Source organism: Trichomycterus rosablanca, chromosome 12, assembly GCF_030014385.1.
Source record: "Trichomycterus rosablanca isolate fTriRos1 chromosome 12, fTriRos1.hap1, whole genome shotgun sequence".
Lineage (NCBI taxonomy): Eukaryota > Metazoa > Chordata > Actinopteri > Siluriformes > Trichomycteridae > Trichomycterus > Trichomycterus rosablanca.
In genome coordinates this window covers 31,556,898-31,577,198 of record NC_085999.1, presented here as the reverse complement: position 1 = coordinate 31,577,198, position 20,301 = coordinate 31,556,898, and the positions used below count along the sequence as shown (strand labels likewise).

At 38.9% G+C, this 20,301-nt stretch overlaps 1 protein-coding gene across 3 annotated transcripts; it reads left to right on the top strand.

Moving 5' to 3' along the window:
- Positions 1–5,052: 5,052 nt before the first annotated feature.
- tmtc4 (transmembrane O-mannosyltransferase targeting cadherins 4) lies at positions 5,053–20,213 on the top strand. 3 transcript variants are annotated; one of them, XM_063006437.1, is made up of 19 exons: positions 5,053–5,126; positions 6,936–7,136; positions 7,738–7,853; positions 8,848–9,064; positions 10,011–10,095; positions 10,217–10,311; positions 10,913–11,005; positions 11,099–11,260; positions 11,542–11,744; positions 12,717–12,891; positions 13,040–13,171; positions 14,107–14,186; positions 14,548–14,655; positions 14,757–14,898; positions 14,996–15,110; positions 17,479–17,591; positions 17,725–17,794; positions 17,996–18,164; positions 19,717–20,213. In XM_063006437.1, exons 2-18 carry the CDS (start codon positions 6,975–6,977, stop codon positions 18,142–18,144), a joined length of 2,217 nt encoding a protein of 738 aa, XP_062862507.1. In that variant the 5' UTR covers positions 5,053–5,126; positions 6,936–6,974; the 3' UTR covers positions 18,145–18,164; positions 19,717–20,213. The 3 variants fall into 3 exon arrangements, with proteins under 3 accessions (XP_062862507.1, XP_062862506.1, XP_062862505.1); XM_063006436.1 differs by having other exon boundaries at positions 19,691–20,213; XM_063006435.1 differs by lacking the exon at positions 19,717–20,213 and having other exon boundaries at positions 17,996–18,183.
- Positions 20,214–20,301: the final 88 nt, after the last annotated feature.

Here is a 20,301-nt window from a genome sequence, read left to right as displayed (position 1 = left end):
TGTCTAGGATGACAGTTGACATTACAGCTACTTGACATTACATTTACTTTTATTTAGAATTTTAATCACAAATAACAGGTTAACAAAGCAGAAATAAAAACATGTATGAATTAATTTGCACATTGTGAATAGTCAGTCACACAGCACTGGAGACCAGGTTTAAAATGTGTGCATTAAGTGTGGAGTATACACCGATCAGGCATAACATTAAAACCACCTCCTTGTTTCTACACGCACTGTCCATTTGATCAGCTCCACTTACCATATAGAAGCACTTTGTAGTTCTACAATTACTGACTGTAGTCCATCCGTTTCTCTACATATCAAAGTGCTTCTATATGGTAAGTGGAGCTGATAAAATGGACAGTGTGTAAAAGGAGGTGGTTTTAATGTTATGGCTGATTGGTGTATATATAGTATATATGTTTGAGTAATATTGAAACAAACGTGGTGGAATATTTGTTATAATAACCTTACCCCACTGTAAGAAGGGGGGCTCCTTTCACGTTTTCAGATTTTGTGCTCTATTTCACCTGTCATTGCTTCACTACGACAGAGAATCTTCCTAATAGCTAAGACAAGGGTTACGATGCTGACGGCAGAGAATCAAACCAAATCATTCTATCATCCCATAAGTAGGTCTTACATTTGGTCAGCGATTTCAAATTCCAGTTAGAATGAGCCAGTACGCAGCCAAGATGGCTCAGCAAAACCAGAAACAAGCCATATTAACCAACAAAATTCCCCAAACTTAGGCGCCGGCAACAGCTCAGCAGACATGCAGTACAAAGTGCTTTTCCATGCTGTATTTACCTAGCCAAATTAACCGAATGGCATTGTTTTTATTAACAATGCACTCACTGGGCTCAACTAAATTGCATGCAACACATAATGTTTGCTGATCACAGACCCTTGTTTAGCATAAAATTAGGTGCCCCCATAGAGCACATTAACTAGATAAAAATTGCCCAAACAATTAAGATGTGCTGAGTTTAATATCCCCAAGCAACATGAAAATGAGTTCATTAGGTGCAAATGAGTTTGGCCTGAAACACTGGTTGGTTCTATGTAATGCTGCAGAGACAAAATGTATGTTCTTGAATTAAAGGGCATGGAATTACATTTCTTAGTGCTTCAGTGTTTTATATTCACAGGCTACATTGTTAACGTGTCCAGGGAGAAAACATCTCTATCAAGAACATAATGTCACAACCTGCTCATTAATGTTTGCTGCTGTTTTTTATTTGATGTGCATACACTTCATTTTTATATACATAATCAATTATAGTTTGAAATTTTTTTTCCAAAGCTTAGCTTAATATAAAAATAACGTCAAATAAATAGTAATCTGTCTTTGGATATATGTTCTACCAAGACATGACGCTGTGTAGACTCGGTACAATTAGATTTTTATCAAGAAATATGTACTGATTTACATCATAAATTGAATCAAGTTTGGACTTGGTGAGTTGACCAGCTGACAATAAAACATTTTTTCTTAACAATATTTAATAACATTGTTTAAAAGAACACAAAATCACGTTCCTAATGTGAGCTCCTTACAGATGCACTAATCAATATATCATTTTTACGAATGCAAATAACATGGGGATATCAGAGGAACACATTTTCACTAAATTGGTAAAACAATACAATCAAGGCAGACTTGTCATAAGACTTAGAAAACAGCTTATTAAAAAATAAACACAATGTCTGACTAATCATGGTATAGGGTGCCTCATTTATTCCTTCATATATTCATTCATTCATAGTCTGTTTTACCACTGCTTTATCCTGGTCAGAATTGCGGTGGTTCTGATTCACTGGGCGAAAGGCAGGAAACACCCCGCACAAGTCGTCAGTCCATACACACATACACACGGCAATTTCTAGTAGCTCCAGTTGGCCTGACTGCATGTCTTTGGACTTAAGGGAGGAAAATGGAGCACCCAGAAGAAAAACCCATGAACTTCACACAGAAGGAACCCTGGTCGCCTGGCTGGAAAATCAAAGCCACGTCTTGTTCTTGTGAGGCGACAGCACTACCCACTGTGCCACCATGCCCCCATTGGATTGCCCCAATGAGTCCTTATTTCCAGCATCATCTTTACTGCTCACTTTACTGCTGACAAACCAGAATCTGCTGCTATATTTTTTGTGTAACCAGTAGAGCTAAAAATGTACACACTGTACCTTTATGGGCTGTGGTACTGGACTTGTAGTCACTAATCTAAACCCACCATCATCAAGTTGTTAATGCCTTAAGCAAGGCTCCTAAACCTCAACTGACTGAATAAAAGTGGATTTCAATTATGACTATATACAGGTTGTCCATAAAGTCTGGACACATAGGCAAAATACATTTATTGAAATGTACTGAAAATATGCAAACAAAATTTTATTAGATTATTAACCAATAACATCTTCCATGTGTTTTCCACTATTTGTGATGCAATATGTATGTGTGTGTATTTTAGTAAACATATAGTTAGTTATAGTTAGTGATATTTCCTATGTGTCCAGACTATGGGGACACCTTGTACAATCCAAAGTGTCTACTCTTGGCTTAGTTTTTGCTGACATTTACATTTAGGCATTTAGTAAAGGTCACTGGTGATCTCGGTAATAACACATCTGTAATGGGGACAAAACAACCATATCATAATTCCTACCTCACACATGACAGCTTCCATGCTGTGGGCACTAATGCAACCCCATTCTATGACAGATGTTGGCTTTTGCTCCTTTCACTGGTAACAGTCTGGATGGTCCTTTTCATTTTTATCACTGAGAACTTGGCATCTGCTTTTCCTGAAAACAAGCCGAAACATAAAGTCCTCTGACCAAAGCACATTTCCACTGTCTTTTGGTCAATCAATATTGATGTCTGGCTTCCGCGAGTTTCAGTTAGCATTTTATTGATGCAGCAGCAGACTGTGTTAAGTAAAAATGAGTTTCCAAGTACACCCAAGACAGTGTGGCTGTATTTATCACAGTAGTATGACATCTGAGGGCTTAACAGTCTTTTTTTATTGCTTGAACTTATTTTTAAGTACATTTTCTCCCTAGTTGTAGTTTTGTAAGTTGTACTGTAAACCTTACTGATCTGCATTTTTAATATATAAATTGTTATTAAGATAGATGTATGTATGATGTGTTATGGATGGACAGATAATTACAAAACAGCAGGTTTTATTTTGATATTGTCAGTAATTTTCACATTTAAATAAATGTATTTATTTAAAATGTATTTAATGTTTGGATTGCCACTCTGTCCAGAATGTATCCCAGGAAGCTATTTTTCATTTCTTCATGCTTCCAGTGAAAAGTTGTTCTCGCCTCTGGATAGGAGAACCCAGAGCCGTAGATAGAGAGAGTTGCGACACTCCTTGATCTCGCCGCTACGCGGTCACGTGGTTCATGTAACCCTCAATAGTTCCAAACAAACTCGGCGCTGTCATGTTCTCAAATGGGACAGGCAGCAGTAAATGAAATATTAAACGGCAAATAATAAACATTTGTACAATTTCTGGGTATTTTCAACTGCGTTTACATTTACTGCATCTTACTGCAACCATAAAGTGGAAGATTGATGTTTATAATGATTTGTTAATAGGTCGTTCTTGTTAACACACAGTACATTATATTAGCATACATTACATAATGCGATATCATTAAGTAGTAGAGACAATATACAGTATAGACATTAAAGTTTTTTATGTTTTGTTTTTTGCATAAACTAATCTCCCTTCACTTTCCTGAGGATTCATAATAATAATCATTTTGGCTAAACACTAAGTCATGTGCTGGATTCATAAGGTTTACCTGCACTGAATGAACAGATTGATAAACACATTACCGTACCAAAAACATTATAGTGCAGGTACATGAAATAGCATTCATTCATCTCTTATTTCATGAGTGATTAATAATTGATTCCTACATGTAATACATTAATGAATTCATTATGAATATATGCACTAGTTCATTTTGTCTAATGTAAGTGGTGGACAAGGTACACAAACCATGTAGTTGAGTTAAAGTAGAGATATCCAAGGTAACATATTACTCCAGTAAAAGTAGTAGTAAAAGTAAAAATACTCTTTACCTCCACTAAAGTACTAAACTAAATTTACCTTCAAATGTACTTAAGTATGAAAGTAAAAGTATAATGATTTATTGTGGTTCTAATGTTTTATGATCATTTCTGTAACAAGACTCTTGATTAATCAACTCATTTTAGGTGAAAAGACTCGTGTGTCATTAATTAAGCTTAACTGACTAAGCTAAATTGGGTTATACCTATTAATTAAGATAAACATGTAACATTTAGTGCTGAGCAAATGCTAAACAATAACAGTATTAAGTATATTAATGACATTAAATTCATAATTTTTTTAAAACAAAGCAACAAACAGCTAAAAATGTTTGATAAGTAGTGGAAATGAATGGGGCTCTATGGGATGTTTGGAACTATACAGAGCTCCACAACCCGGAAGCTGCGCAGAAAAAATGTCCCGCCCCCTTTCCAACGGTTCCCTATGGGAGTGTCGCCACTCTGTTCTCTCTACCGCTCTGGGAGAACCTATTGTTACTATTCGAGAAAAGAGCGCATGCGCATGTACGGAGAAGGCTGAATCCTAAACAGATCCTTGCTCCCTATGTAGGGGCACTATCCAGCGAGTTTGTAATTCGTGCCATGGCTGAATTATACACCCTATGTAGTTTATTATATTTGTAATAGGGTTGGATTGAGGGGCGGACACGGACGAGGTGGCTAACGGTTAGCCACGTTCTCAGGTTTACAGACTTGGTTCTGTTTTTGCGTTTTCTGCAGAAAACTGGTAAATTAGACGCAGTGTGTATGCAGCCAGGTTTAACAGTTAGCTAAGTTTAGTTAACGCTGGTTAGCAGGTTATCACTGTGTTGTGTATGTGTACACTGGTTTGTTACTAGCCGGTGTGCTGCTTTACAGTACGGGTAGTAATGCGTTTACAGTCATGACGCGGAATGGAAGCGAGTTCGTCTGTAATATTTATGTACTGTTTACGGACCACTTTTGTTTGTTTATTTAGCTTCAGTTTAGCTTCTCAACACTAACACTGCCAGTGTCTGCCAATGTAGAGGTAGGTAGGCGTGCCACACAAGTCAATACTCATATCTTGTACTGTCAATACCCTAACCTAACCTGTATATACGAATTCAGTTCCAATCTCACAACCATGGAGCTGTTTTTCAAATAGACCAAGATCACTGCTTACATGATGTGTAACACTTTTCTATTTTCTATAAACATTGTGAATAGTTGTGGTGGGTAGGTGGGATATTCAAAGTAGTCAATGTTTTAGAGCTTGGACATGCGACGTCACGCCCTGACTGGCCACCAATGCCCATTTTCCACTGCACAGTACCCTATGGCATGGCTGGATTACTGACCGGGCCAGTGGGGCCAGCGCCCAGGGGCCCTTGAGGTCAGGGGGCCCTGGCCCAAAACATTTTGCGATGCCTATCAACATTTATGAGACAATATATTTTTATTTCCGAGGGCCCTCCATTTTAAGGATCCTCTGACTATTAGGGACTTTGACCCCAGGGCCTCTTGGGGCCCCTAGCCATGCTTTTGGGGCCCCTAGCCATGCTTTTGGGGGCCCTAGCCATGCTTTTGGGCCCCTTATGAAAATGGATGAGGCGTTGTGGCACTGCTCTGACTTCGACTTCTGGCTATTAGGGGTCCTAGGAAAGAGGGGGGCATATTTTTAGAGGGCCCTGGTTATGAGAGCCCCTACCAGGGGGCCCTAGAGAAGAGCAGGGCATACCATTAGAGGGCCCTTGATCACGAGGGCCCCTGCTATGGGGCCCTTGACTTCCATAGAAGTCGTTTACCATGGCTCATTGACTTTCTAGGGACCTACAAATTGCCAGGCAAGCTACCATATTTCATATTTCATTCAGGATTAGGATGCGCCAAAACCGCCTGAACTCACTGTCACTTCTGGCCATTGAATCAGATTTGGTCAGACAGCTTAATTTTGATGAATTTGTGGATGACTTTGCAAGAAAGATGAGTAGAAAGAAACTTATATAAAATAGATTCTTGTGTTAGGATTAGTTATTGACAGGTTGTTTAATGTATTAATTTATTTATGTTTTTGGAGGGGGAGGGGGGGCCCTGGGCAACTCTTTGCCCAGGTGCCCAGACTATCCTTAATCCGTCCTTGCCCTATGGTATGGTACTTTTTAAATCAGTGACCCCAGCTTTAGTGGTCATTTCCATTGCCAAGTGACCCGAACTGTACCTAAGTGCTTGTGCCAATTTTGGTTACCCTTTTTGACCAGGGACCAAGCATACTGAATTGGGCCCTGTGAGTGGGACAAGAAACAGGTGCATCTTGTGATTTGGTAAAGTCACTGAAGTGATACAATCCAAGCGCCATATGTAAAACCCAACCGCAATAGATTTAATTGAAGCAGTGTCTAAAAAAAATCATAAAAACCCACAGCGAGACAAACAAAAAATTGTCCTGTTGTTGTAACGACTCTTGTTGATTGTTACTGTGTCATTTGTGCTCTGCATTTGGTGGAGAATGCAGTTACAGCCTCACCTTCAGCAAAATCATCTTATTTCAGGAAAATCTTTGTGCAGTTGGAAACTGAAAGTATCACATTAGGTATGGCTCAGATAGTGTTGGATTTGGTACTGTATGGTACCGTACAATGGAGGAGGGACACGTGCAGAATGACCCTTAATTGTAGTGAACTGTTTGCTATTGACTTGCTGAACATTATGCTAATGTTGTTTGTTCATCTTCGTGTTCTACGTCATTGCTATGTTTGCTATTTTACACTGCTTTTAATCAACAACAAGATTAGCTGATGTGAAAGTCAGTGATGTTTCTTTATTTCATTATTTCAACTTTTGTGTTGCTTATTTTCAGCGTGTGCAGGAAGTACATGGCGAGGCAGTGGCAGGCACAATGGCGCTGTGTGAGCTGTACTGGGATCAGCACATCCCCTGGCCAAAGCTTGGAGGACTGCAGTCTCGCCTGCTAGTGGCTTTTGTGGCCCTGATCTGCTTCATCAACAGCTATGATGGAGACTTTGTCTTTGATGATTCAGAGGCAATTATTAATAATAAGGTATTGTACTATTGAACTGGTTTTCATGTTCAGATTATGTCTCAAGCTGAAGTATTCAGCATGTTGGGCATTTTCATAAAGGGTTTTTTGTTCGGCTTGGCTGTTAGCCAATCCCGTGTGTATGTAGATGCCCAGCTGGTCGATAGCACCACTGAGAACCACGGATCTTAGATGAAGTGGGCTACTGTACTTTACTGCTGTGCCACCAGAGCGCTTTATTCAAAAAACATATTTATTTAATCCTTCAAAGTTCATTGCATGATTTTTTTTTCTCTGTGGAAAAAAAAAAAGTTGTTTGTTAAAGCCACTAAATACACAGAAAAATTGTAAAAAAAAAAAAATTATTTTGTAATTCAGCTTTTTTTTTTTTTAAGAGATGCCAATATTTTTAATTTGTAGCATATATGCAACAAATATATATCTCACCAATAGATTTTTTTTTTAATTTGTTGCAAATTTGCTACACGATGCAATGAAGGGTTAAAATTATATATCATTTATCTTATCATAGATTTGTGGGCTATTAGCTAAATCAATCAAGTTTTTCATACACAGTCTGACTGTCATATTTATCTGCTGTCTCATTTGCCTTCAATTCCAGGACCTAAACCCCACCACTCCACTGAGCAACATCTGGAAAAATGACTTCTGGGGAAGCAACTTGAGCAGCAACTCCAGCCACAAATCCTACCGCCCCCTGACTGTTCTCACCTTCAGGTAAGCTTGCCTGCACTCCCTTCCTGCCCGTGAAGTGAAGTGTTGTAGTTCTTTCTGCTCCGTGCATTAACATAATATTACAGTCCAGCCTGTTTGTACAGAATAGTTTTGAGATGGCCTTGCATAAATTAAAGGAGAGTGTTTGGTAGTGCAATTTACTTCTCAGTTGGAAATCAGAAGAGGTGGCCTGAAGTATTTTACTAGTAGAAGGAACAATAATTGGCATTAAATTGGGATGCTGCATGTATTATCTTTTCTAATGCATTTTTTTCCCCTTTGGCTAATTTCTGTCTGGTCTTTGGCATTTGAACTCTGTTATAAATACTTTCTATATCAGGGCTGTGTAGCCTAGGTCACATCTCATGCATGTCATTCATTTACATTTACAACATTTAGCCGTCGCTTTTCTCCAAAGTGACCTACAATTAGTACAATATAAGCAATCAAGGGTTAAAGGTCTTGCTCAGGGGTCCAACAGTGGCAATTCGGTGATGGCGAGGCTTGAACCAGGAACATTGCTTAGCACTAATATGCATTTTAGAAAGTACACATTGACTGCCACTATATGTGTCATAAATTGGCCCCACCAATTTGACCCTGACTAAAATTAAGCAAGTGTGAAACATGGAAATGAAGTGAAACATCTTTGTTGATTAAAGTTATAGGATATCAGAACCATTCTGGTTCTAAAGAGAAACCTTTGCTGAAAATGTATCGTGCTGAATTTACATTCTTTCTGTTACATGTAAGGCAGGTTTTATTGTAATGTTTATAGTTCTACTGCGCTATAATAAATGTACAAATATCGATTTGAACAAAAACAAGCGTAACCCCCATTGAACCTAACATGTGATTTCAGCATATCTGCACTTTCAGTGAGAACTGGAGATGTCATGGTCAGTTATGAAAATGCAAAACATTGATCAGGGTCCACCTTCTGTTCTCTACTGTGATGTACACTTCTGCTCTATTGACTTGGCTGTGTTGTCTTCAGGCTAAACTACATCTTGGCTGGTGGGTTGCACCCGGTGGGCTTCCACGTTCTCAATATCGGCCTTCACTGTGTTATCTCAGCGTTAATGATCGATGTCTTTGCAATATTAATTGCTGACCTGAGCTGTGATGGAACCTCTAAAAGACATACCCATGTTCCAAAGGCTTCTGTCCTGGCTGCGATGTTCTTTGCTGCACACCCAGTTCATACAGAAAGTGTAAGTAGCGGAGATACTATAACACAGCATGTTGTCTGTCAGTAAACAGCAGATTGTTTATCCTTCTCTGATCGTACTGCAGATAAAGCTTCATGAACTATGTCATTAAATCAAACATCTCATACAGTTGAGGTAGAGTTTACATCTACCTGTTAAAGCTCTGCATCCATAAAACTTTGAGCATGTCACATTTCTTTTGAATATTATATAAAATAAGTAAATTTTCACCCTCTTTTGTTGTGTGACAAAGAATTGTCTTCCTATCCCTGTCACAGAAAAAAAATCTGTTGCAAGATCATTAAAATCCCAAGGTCATAGCATACATGTCCCTTACAGTCATATAAATGCATTAGAATTGTAACACATCTCATACAGCAATGCTCTTTACTGCGCTGTTGCTTTGATGTGCATGAAACGTACAATACTATGACAACTAGATAAAAAGTTCTGTCTGGTTTGTGGTGTCCATAATTGTCCATGGACCACTGGACCATGAGGCTTGAGAAATGTTTTTTAATCAGGCTTAAAGTGAATATCACAAAACCTGGAGGGGTGCTGCAGGAAGTCCACTGACTTTGGCCTACGAGATTTATCAGAGGATGCATAGCCATTGCACCAGGAATCCTACCAGGGCTAACCACAACTCTTTAACGAGGGAGCCTCCTGCCTGCACCATTATCTTGCCACCTCCAGAAATGTTTAAACCAGAAGTTTAAACCAACTAACTGTACAAAAAAATTAAAAAGAAACATAATCCATTTTTTTTTTGGTTTTAACATTTTTAGTGAAATTGAACTCCTCTTTTTGGGATTCATGTTATTATTATATTTAAGTTAAATGTTTTGTAATAAGCCCCAGATTGTTTTGTGATCTGTTTATACATCAGATATCATCCTCTTAAATACTTTAAAATGTTAGTGTGTTGGATTTTCTTTGTGTGTTGTAGGTGGCTGGCATTGTGGGCAGGGCAGATCTCTTATGTGCCCTGTTTTTTCAACTCTCCTTTCTCGCATACTGTAAAGCATTTCAAGGTACATAAAGTCATTAACTATATTAATGCCCCATGCTTAACTTGACTGAAATGTATATTGTTTCATAGCAAAGCTATAAATGTTATCTACAAATTACCCTTTTATTGCATTCTCTTTGGAGGTGGTGACAAGACATTCTCAGTGTTATGGATAGCAGTCAGCCTTTTGCTCTGTGCTGTGGCCATGCTGTGCAAGGAGCAAGGAATTACTGTTTTGGTATGTCCGTCAATGTTTGTTTACATTGAAAGACAATGTAAAGCATCAATAGTAATTATGTAGTACATAACAGTGAGCAGTTACTTGTGTTGTATTGCAAAGCCTTCCAACCATGACTCTGCCTATCTGTAGTTAGCAGTCTAAGGAAACTAACTTGACTTTCGGACTGGAAGAAAATCCAAGCAAACCAGCAAGTCATAACCATCTGTTAGCTCATATGCACGATGGAGCAGGTGCTCAGCTGGTCACTGCCAGAATTTCAGGCTTTCAAGCTGTCAAGTTCGAATCCCAAGTAGTGCTTTAATACTGATCGGGTGTGTCACAATTGGCTGGGTCTGAGGGAGTGGGAGCGGGAGCGAGGTCGACTGGGTTTCTTTGGTGCTGTACAATTGCGAGCCATGATGTCAGGTCAAGGCACTTGGATTAGTAGTTTGGTATTTGCCAAGGTTATAGTGTACAAGCATCAAGAGAAAGAAAGAGGGGAATTGGCAATGACTAAATTGGGAGAAATACATGGAATGGTGGTGGCTTTTTTAATAGATCTAAATTATTATTATTTTTAAAGCTATAGTAGACCCAAGAATCTGTGCTCTCTTCCTAGGGAGTAAATGCTATATTTGACATTCTCGTGATCTGCAATGTGAACGTCTACGAGCTGACTTGCAGGCTGCTGATGAGGAGGAAGACTGCAGATGTAAGAGTGTCTCACACTTCTTTGTTTAATCAGATGAGGTGGTAATGACTTTATTGCTGATTCTTTGATGCTGTATTTTAAACTCCTGTTCAGATTATCGCCAATGTCAGAAATGGACTCCTCGTCAGGTTGGCTCTCCTGCTTTTTGGTGGAACCTTGCTTTTGTATGCAAGGTGGAGAATTATGGGTACAGGCCCTCCAGCCTTCACTGAGGTCGACAACCCAGCTTCTTTTGCGGAAAATGTTCTGCTTAGGGTAAGAAGATTCTCCTTTTTATCTTATTGTTTTATTGTTAGTTAATTTCTATTGTCATGTTCACATAATTGAAACCACACTAATGTATCATTTCATGTGTATTATTTGTGTTGGTATTGTATCTGTTGCTGTAACTTTCTCCATTTGAACTCGTTGTTTTTCATCTCTTCACCACACTCCGATGGGGGGACAGATCCCCCCCAACTCCCTGAATCATGTTGTGTTTCTTTCGTTTGCTGACTCTTTGATGTTGAACACCTCCTGTTTTCTTTGATTGGCAGATTGTGAACTATAATTACTACTACTCCTTGAATGCATGGCTGCTGCTGTGTCCCTGGTGGCTGTGTTTTGATTGGTCAATGGGCTGTGTACCTCTTATTAAATCAGCCGGTGACTGGAGAATCGTCTGGCTGGTGCTGCTGTGGGCCTGCTTGATTGGCTTGATAAGGCAAGCTCTGTGCTCCCCAGACAGCAGTGAAAGGAGGTGAGAATCAAATTCTTTTTACACAGCATTTTCTCCCAATGCTTTATGTTTTTTTTTTTTTTGGAAATGTACTACATATAGTTTGTAGAAATGTTTTAAATAATATGATGAGAAAACCGATTTTGCCAAATAAATGCAATCAGTGTTGATGTGGTTCATAGATGAAGTGCATACCATGCTATATTGTAGCAACACAGTTTCCATTTACAACATTCAGCAGTTTACAATCTTTCTATATACAGCTGAATGCATTGAGAGTTTGACCTTGCTCAAGGTCCCAACAGTGACCGAGGCCCTTGGATTAGAATCCAGTCCAGAATGCGTTGCTTCCAGTGATTTCAGCGGACCAGATTTTACCCTGACCAGTATATAGCAGTGGTAAAACTTGAAAATTAAATTTAATTAATCAGGATACTTTACTTTCTGGTGATCAAAAACATTTTAGTGTCAGGATTTTTTTCTTTCAGGTGCTTCTGTATAAAGGGGTCGCCACAGTTGATCTGGTCTGCATTCTTGACTTGAACATTTTTTATGTCAGATGCTTGTCCAAATGCAAACCTCTATTTTTTTTAATTCCAGCTTGATATCGGTACTGACAAGAACATCTTTAAATGGCTAGGCTGGTTGTCCTTAAATCCCCTCTCCTTGCCTCAGACATTAGCCATTTATATCCATGCAGCTACCCGTTGACTGATAGCATTGCTAAAGTACTTTAGAGCTGCACTAGCATAGGGCTTTCCTGTATTATTGTTATTATGAAAACAACTCAAAAAGCCCCCAGGATTGTTGTGGAACATGGAGATAATACCCGGCCTACAGAATGTGCTACAACTAGACATCTAAAAGTGTACTTCATGTGGTTTATAAACAGATATGGCTAAGAAAATCTTGTTTAAAAAACAGAAACGTTATATGTGAAATACATGCACATTCTGGTCATAAGATGACATCTATGTCTGTGTTTGTTGTCAGGACTTTGACATTTGGCTTGGTGCTGCTGGTCATCCCTTTCCTGCCGGCCAGTAATCTGTTTTTCCGAGTGGGATTTGTGATAGCCGAGCGAGTGCTGTACCTCTCCACGGCAGGGTACTGCCTCATCCTGGCCTACGCGGTGGCCTACTGCTGTTGTCGCTGGAGGAGGCCAAAGGTAAACGTCCTGCTTGGACTATTTCTCTGTCTGATCCTTCCTAATCCCCACCCTCAGTCCATACCTCATTTTAACTAATGCTGCTTTTAGTCTGAGCTCTCGTTCCATTGAACAAAACCGTTCATACATCCCTAACACCTGTCTCCAGAAGCTGCTGTGCACGGCCATGTTGGCCCTGCTGGGTGTGAACGTGGCACGCTGTGCCCTGCGCAGTGGGCAGTGGAGGTCTGAGCAGAGCCTCTTCTCCAGTGCCTTGTCCGTCTGCCCACTCAACGCCAAGGTGAGCCCATGTCCAATGTGTTTGGATCTTGTAATGTACTCTAAAACAAATATGGACAGCGTGAGTATTAATAATGCTATCTTTGCGATTTTATTTATTTGAACTAAACATTAAGTACCAGGTTTGCCACATTTTGCATTTGGCAAAGTTAGTTAACCTAGCATTGCAGAACTTTGGTTAATGTAGTCTATTTGGTTTTTGATGAATGTAAAAGCTGGACAGTAAAGAATGATGCTTTTTGATGCTTTTGAACATCTTCAAGTTACTCTCAAAAGTCTTCGCCAATACCAAAGAAGACAAATAAATGCATCATTGAAAAAAATAAAACCTAATCTCTTACTCGAAGCCTAGATAATACTTAAGCTTTCTTATTTTGGACATATTATGAGAAAAAACAAATATGCATGGATAAGTTGAAGGTCAAAGAGGAAGAGGATGGCCATTAACACTATTAGATACAGTTCGAGGAACAGTGAAGACATTAAAAAGCCTGAAGACTAGGGATGCAAATGTTGCCAATTTCTGTTAACCTTATTACCAAGCATCATTAGTCAGGTTTGTAAGAGTGTGTTTCAAATTGGTGTTCTTAGTCTGATTCCAACTGGGACTGCAACTCCACTTTGGGAAATTAATTTAAACTTCAGCATTAATTAAACAATAACTGGATAACAGATAACTGACAAATAATTCAATTGTTAACATCTTTACTAAAGGCCCAAACAATTTTGAAGAAACACTATCCATACTGACTGTCACCAGTAGTTGTTTATAATATTACATAATATTAAATATTATAAATTATAATATTCTATTACATTAGACTTATAGCTTCAGTGAAAAAGAACGAAGTATTATTTTAAGATTTAATTCAAATGATCTGAAATGCAATAGTGTAGTCATACAGCCTGTAACCTTTTTTTTTTTATTGTTTGCAGGTCCATTATAATGTTGGCAAAAACCTCGCTGACCGGGGCAACCAGAGTGCTGCAATCAAGTACTACAGGGAAGCTGTGAGGTACATGCTGAGAAACGTATCTTATTAGTGTACACAGCAAATCTGTGCAGATGTTTCTAATAATAAATGAAAGACAGAATTAACAGGTATTCTGCAGTCAGAAAAACTGTCAAATTGTTCTGACTTCTAGTGGGAATATTTCAGAATCTATCTGGTCCACAAAATGAACATGCAGCAACTGCCTATATTTTTATATACGATAGTTTTCTCAGAATAGCATGGTACAGGCAGTCCAGTTTAAAAATATTTGTACTGAACTCCATTCATTTTAGTATATTTATTTGAGAATGTAAAGTAATTTTACCATTTGGAAAACTTTAATTATATGACATTTTGTCCTATTTTGAATTGTTTCTTATAGGTTGCACCCGAAATACGTCCATGCAATGAACAATTTGGGAAACATACTAAAGGAGAGAAACGAGCTGCAGGAAGCTGAAGACATTCTCTCTACAGCTGTTCAGATCCAGTAGGTGAAAGTAATGCTTTGATGTGATATAACACAGCTACAGGATTAGAAAGTCTACATTATCATATTGCATACAAACTATTTACTGTGATTGAATTTAGACCTGATTTTGCTGCTGCATGGATGAACCTGGGGATTGTGCAAAACAGCCTGAAAAGGTTTGAGGAGGCAGAGAGGAGTTATTGGAATGCTATTAAATTCAGAAGGAAGTATCCAGATTGTTATTACAATTTGGGGCGACTGGTAAGTGTAGCGCTTTTACACTGTTTTGTGTTTGTGTAAAGCAACTATAATCCATTAATATTAAAATGATTGATATTTATTTTCATTTTGGATGCAGTATGCTGACCAGAATCGACATGTGGATGCGCTGAATGCTTGGAAGAATGCCACAATGTTGAAACCTGACCACAGCCTGGCATGGAATAACATGGTTATATTACTGGATAACACTGGTGAGTAGGGCTGCATTCATTCTCTTCTCCCAATCTGGTCATATCCAGTTCTCCAACTGTACCTTCCTTTTTGCCTGGTTCATTAACATAAGGAATTGATTAGCTTTTACCTTGGACACAGGTGAAAATCTCTAAACAGCAAAGGGTAGCTGTGTGCTACTCACAGTCACTGTTTTCATGAATAAGACATAATTACTGTCGCACATGTTTAATGCTGGCTTACAACCTGTATATCAGCAATTAAAGTGGCACATGTGGAGTATCAGTTTCTAAAGTATTATTATATTAACTGAAATATTACATCCATCATCCTGATAGACACGGAAACTACATTATTAGAGTATTACTGCATTTAAATATCATCTCTTTATACTCAAATTAGCATGCAACTTAAAAGGTATTGTCTTATAGCTTAAAATAAGTTAGCTGTTCAGTCTTCAGTCAGTCTGGATCACAGAGTGTCATATGAATATAACTGGAGTGTTCTCATTAGCTGAGTCTTCGACTGACCCCACATGGAGAAAGGAAATGATCTCTGCCACCTCCCAAATCAACTTGCTCACGCGTTTTATTCTCCCCTTACACCCAAGCATAGCTACAGGATGCATCTCTCATTCTGTGTGTATGTGTGTGTGTGTATGTGTAAGGTGTGAACCTCCACTCTACAGATGCTGAGCTTCAGGTGCACACGGGGCGTTTTCGCATAAATTAGTCCACTCTTTAAACCAATTAGTTTTCCTTCATTTTTTCCCCTCATCAGCTCATCACAGCACAGGAGGGTGACTCTAGTAGCTACTCCGGTGTTTTACTGCCCTGTAATATCATTAGCATTTTCTTAACATGTCACATTTCACTTTTCTTAATTCGTATGAGTGCAAAGTGTATAATTGCACATTTAATGCTCTTCTAAGAGAAATCATCTTTAGAAAAACTATTTTTTCAAGTCTTATTGAAACACACAAGCTATAAGTGCATGAATTACATGTTACAAATCAGAGTCTTAGACACCATGTCTACCAGAAATGTAGAATACTGTTAATGTTGGGATCATTTATAAGTAGTGTGGAATAATAACCAAGTACTTTACATTATTAGACTAGAAATGCAGAAATCAGCAGTGCTTAAAATTAATGTATTAAATGTTTGTGTGCTTGAAATGAAAATGCCACAGTTCCCAAACAATACTTCTTTAAACACAACCTTTCCTAGCCAGGTTGGTTACCCTAAAGTGCCTTGGCATGCTCTGTTTTCCTTCCAAAATTCTGGCACCAAGCATTTCCTGCACTTCATTCAGCTGTGTTCCAGTAACGAAAACTACCAAAAAAAATTAAAATTAAATTCTTTTTTTACGAGCCTGAGGTGAGGCAGTAGGGTGGGACAGGGCGGCTGAGCACAATGCACGAATCATGTGCCGGCTCCCGTGGCGGAGGAGAATCTCTGCTCCTCATGAATTAGTTAAGGAGCAGCCGGTATGATGGGACCTGTGACGCTTGACTCTGCGATCAAAGTCAGTTTTGACGCCCAGATCAATAACTCAGTAGCCCTTGTGTTGCACACTAATTAGCTAACTAAAGCAGTCAGCCGTGTTCTAAAAGGAAAAATTTGTCTAGACAGTACTGACAAATGTGAACAAGCATGAATGCAATCATTTTATTTTATTTTTATTAATTACTATGGATTGGTTTTCTTAGGCGTGGCCAGCAATGTGTCAGAAGTCATAAAGCGGCTGCTTTAACTTCATGTCTTAGTAATGAGGTGGTAGCGCCACTACTCTTTAAATCCACAAATGAGTAGGTAAACTTTTGGTTAGACCAATCCTGTAGTGGAGCTGTGCAGAGAAATGTTACATTCTGTGTTCCTTCATGCATGTTTAGAAGGAGGCACGTGATGGTTGTAGCCCTCCTCAGCCAGCGTTGGTGGTGGTGCTAGCGGCATGATTTCCACAAGAGGGAATTGGAGATGACTAGATTTGCAGCAAAAAATATAAAAAAATTTTAGACTACTGTTTGAAGTTAAATGTGTTTTGAATCACTAAGCACTGTACACTAACACACTTCGAAGTGGACTCCAGTGCATAGTGGAGCCTAAGCCCCCAAGACTTTGCCAATCATGTCTGTGTGCTGATATATTTGATAAATACCAGAATTGTTTATTATGAGGTTACAGTGATTACAAAAAAATTAAAACCCTATTGTCAGCATCACTTGGGGTTCAGTTTTAATGCTGATCTAAACGCTTTTAACAGAGAAGGGAACATTTTAACTTTGGAAGCACTTCTGTAAGTCGCTCTGGATAAGAGCGTCTGCTAAATGCCGAAAATGTAAATGTGGTATTTCTACAAAAATAATTTTCTTTTATTCAATTCTAGGCAACCTGGCTCAAGCAGAGCTGATAGGAAGGGAGGCACTAAAGATATTACCTAAAGACCACACAATCATGTTCTCTTTAGCCAATGTCCTTGGAAAGCAGGAGAAGTACAAGGTATGTTGTCTTGCATTAAATACAGTAAGCCTTCAAACCATTTCATAATAAAGACAAATGAATGTCATACACCAGTTTAAATGAACAGTGAAAAATATACCATTACTGCAAGTGATGTTCATTTTCTCTCTAGGAGTCAGAAGGTTTCTTTCTTAATGCGCTGAAGATCAACCCCAATGCTGCCAGTTGCCATGGCAATCTTGGTAGGTTTTTCATAAAGCATGTTGCTTTGATGAAACGGATCAGGGTTCATCTCTGCAAGACATTGTCTTCAGAGCTCCTATTATTCTGTGTTTGTTCTGTTTGCTATTGACATAAATCACTGAAGCAGGATGAAGAGTTCTGATCAGTTATTTAGACTTGAAGAAGACTAATGTTGAACTGTCTGTTTTGTGCTCTTGCAGCCGTTCTGTACCATCGCTGGGGAAAGCTGGTCTTGGCTAAGAAGCATTATGAGTTCTCTTTAAAACTGGACCCCAGTGCATCAGGGACCAGAGAAAACTACAACATGCTGAAACGCAAATTAGATCAGCAGCAGAGAACAGTCGGTTAACTTGCCATCGGATAATAAAGGTGCATACGATGAAAATCATTTACAGTGTCAGTTTGTAGGGTGTAACAGTAGGTAACAGATTTAGTGCAGGTTGTCTTTCAGCAACAAGACGTAAAAAAACTTTTTTATTTACTATATAACTATTAACATAAAGTAGCAAAGTGTCACAGTTTTGTGGCTGAATGCTACATGCCCTATATCAGGGCTTTTAATCTGTAGGGCATAAGAGGCTAAGATTTTTAGGACCAAACTCTGCAGTTTATGCACATTAGCAGTTTCAAATACACAAATTTGGCTATTCACTGATTTTGTAGCTATTGTTTTCTTTTTGTTAACCAGTGTGTGTGTGTTTGAGGATTGGTTTGAGTAAAAATGATTCACACTCTACCTTCAACTATACATACACTAGGTTCTTTCAATGCTAAAATTCATAAAATTCAAATTAATTCACTGCTTTGTCCTTTTCCTTTTTGTCAATCATTTTTTTTTATGTGTGGTCCAAATAATTTTCCCTGCTGTTGAGTTTGCGCTCTCAGTGCCTCTTCTGTCTGGTGCTAGTATAAGCTTTTTTAGTACTGAAACTGAAAGAGAATTTAGCATAAACAACAGCAGTTGGAGTATTTAGTGTAGCATTTATTTTATCCTCAACACTTTTTTTAACCGGTACAGAAGATGTTTACATAGATTTTTGTATTTATTCTAATTTACTTTAAAAACAAGCTACATATGTACAGATTGATAACATTATGAAATGTGCTAAAATTAGACTGTATTATAAATAACTTATTTATAGAGCAGTGGTAGATCATTGGACTAGTAATCAGAAGGTTCCTGTTTCAAGCCTCACTACAGCCAGGTTGCTATTAGTGGTCCCTTGAGCTAGGACTCTAATCCTCAATTGCTTGGATTGTAATCATTTGATAGGGCGCACAGAGTTTGAATCTCCAGCTTGCCGTGTATGCAGGCATTTTTGGCTATGTCTGAGACAGGGTGTGACCGAAGCCCTGTCCAGTTTATTCCTGCCTTGTGCCCAGTGTTTTCCAATTGAGCTGGACCCACTGCAACCCTGACCTGGATAAAGTGGTTGATGAAAATGAAATGCTGTTTGCCGCTACTGAGTGTGTGTCTGTGTGTATGTTCTCAGTATTGGCCTAGTTACAGAACTGATCCTCCTGGGTAACAGAGCAGATTTGTGTGGTCAAAACTTTGGCTTTGTAGCAGAATAAAGATCTTTTGTTACATGTGCTAGTTGTAAGGAATGTGGAACTTCTTCACCATCTTTTATTTCTTTGTTCTTTCATCTTGGACTCTGTTATGTCAGCTGGCCTTCTGTTTATTTATCTACTTGAGTTTGCAATTGCTAAGTATGTTACCACTGGCCATCATTCAAGAATCTGCTAGTCAGATTAACAAATTGCATTTTCACACGGGTTACCCCGGTATGACACGGATATGATGTTACCTCGGCTTCTGTTAGTCCGAGCATTCCAGGGCATCAAAGTAACGCGTTAGTAAGTGTAAAACCCTGCTTTCTTTGCTTCTGTAGTTAATGTGAGCAAGGTGTTTTGCAAGTGTGCAGCGTGATGTCTAGGGTCACCCCAAGCAGGAAGCCAGCGGCAACGGCAGAAAACAGCACAGCGTGAACGAGAGCTTCAAAGAAGGTTGGACGCTATCCTCGAGGGGCATCTCGCACATGCTGGCCCCTCTTGAAAGTTAGCGCTGAGTGAAGTTGTGTGGTGGGGTCAGCCCTCAGTCAACAAGTCTACACCTCGGTCGAAAGTTCAGCACACTTATATTTTTTCACCTGCATCCTACCACCACCAGAGAGCATTTGAAGAGCTGGTTCTGTGAGGACCGCGCAGATGAAGAGGCTAGTGTGTTTTATCAGCGTAACCCCAGAATTTTTTTAACAATAAATAAGAATGCTAAAGGAAGTTGTAGCTCAATGTGTGAGACAATATACCTCACTAGAAAATGTATTTACACATAGATGGAACTTGTGCCTCAGAGGAATACAGGTTCCTAAAGACTCTTGGTACAGATGTTAATAAAATGACGACTTTAATTTATTTATGCCAGTGTTGTGCAGTTGCAATAAAAGTTCTTTGGTTTTTATTCACACCTCATTTCTTTATTCCACATAAACCCTGGTCTGAT

What these genes read in the sequence shown, in the direction of transcription:
- tmtc4 (XM_063006437.1), top strand. Translation starts at nt 6,975, where the DNA reads ATGGCGCTGTGTGAGCTGTACTGGGATCAGCACATCCCCTGGCCAAAG. An exon ending in AGGCAATTATTAATAATAAG is followed by an intron (nt 7,137 to 7,737) that starts GTATTGTACTAT and finishes CTTCAATTCCAG; the next exon opens with GACCTAAACCCCACCACTCC. An exon ending in AGCAAGGAATTACTGTTTTG is followed by an intron (nt 10,312 to 10,912) that starts GTATGTCCGTCA and finishes CTCTCTTCCTAG; the next exon opens with GGAGTAAATGCTATATTTGA.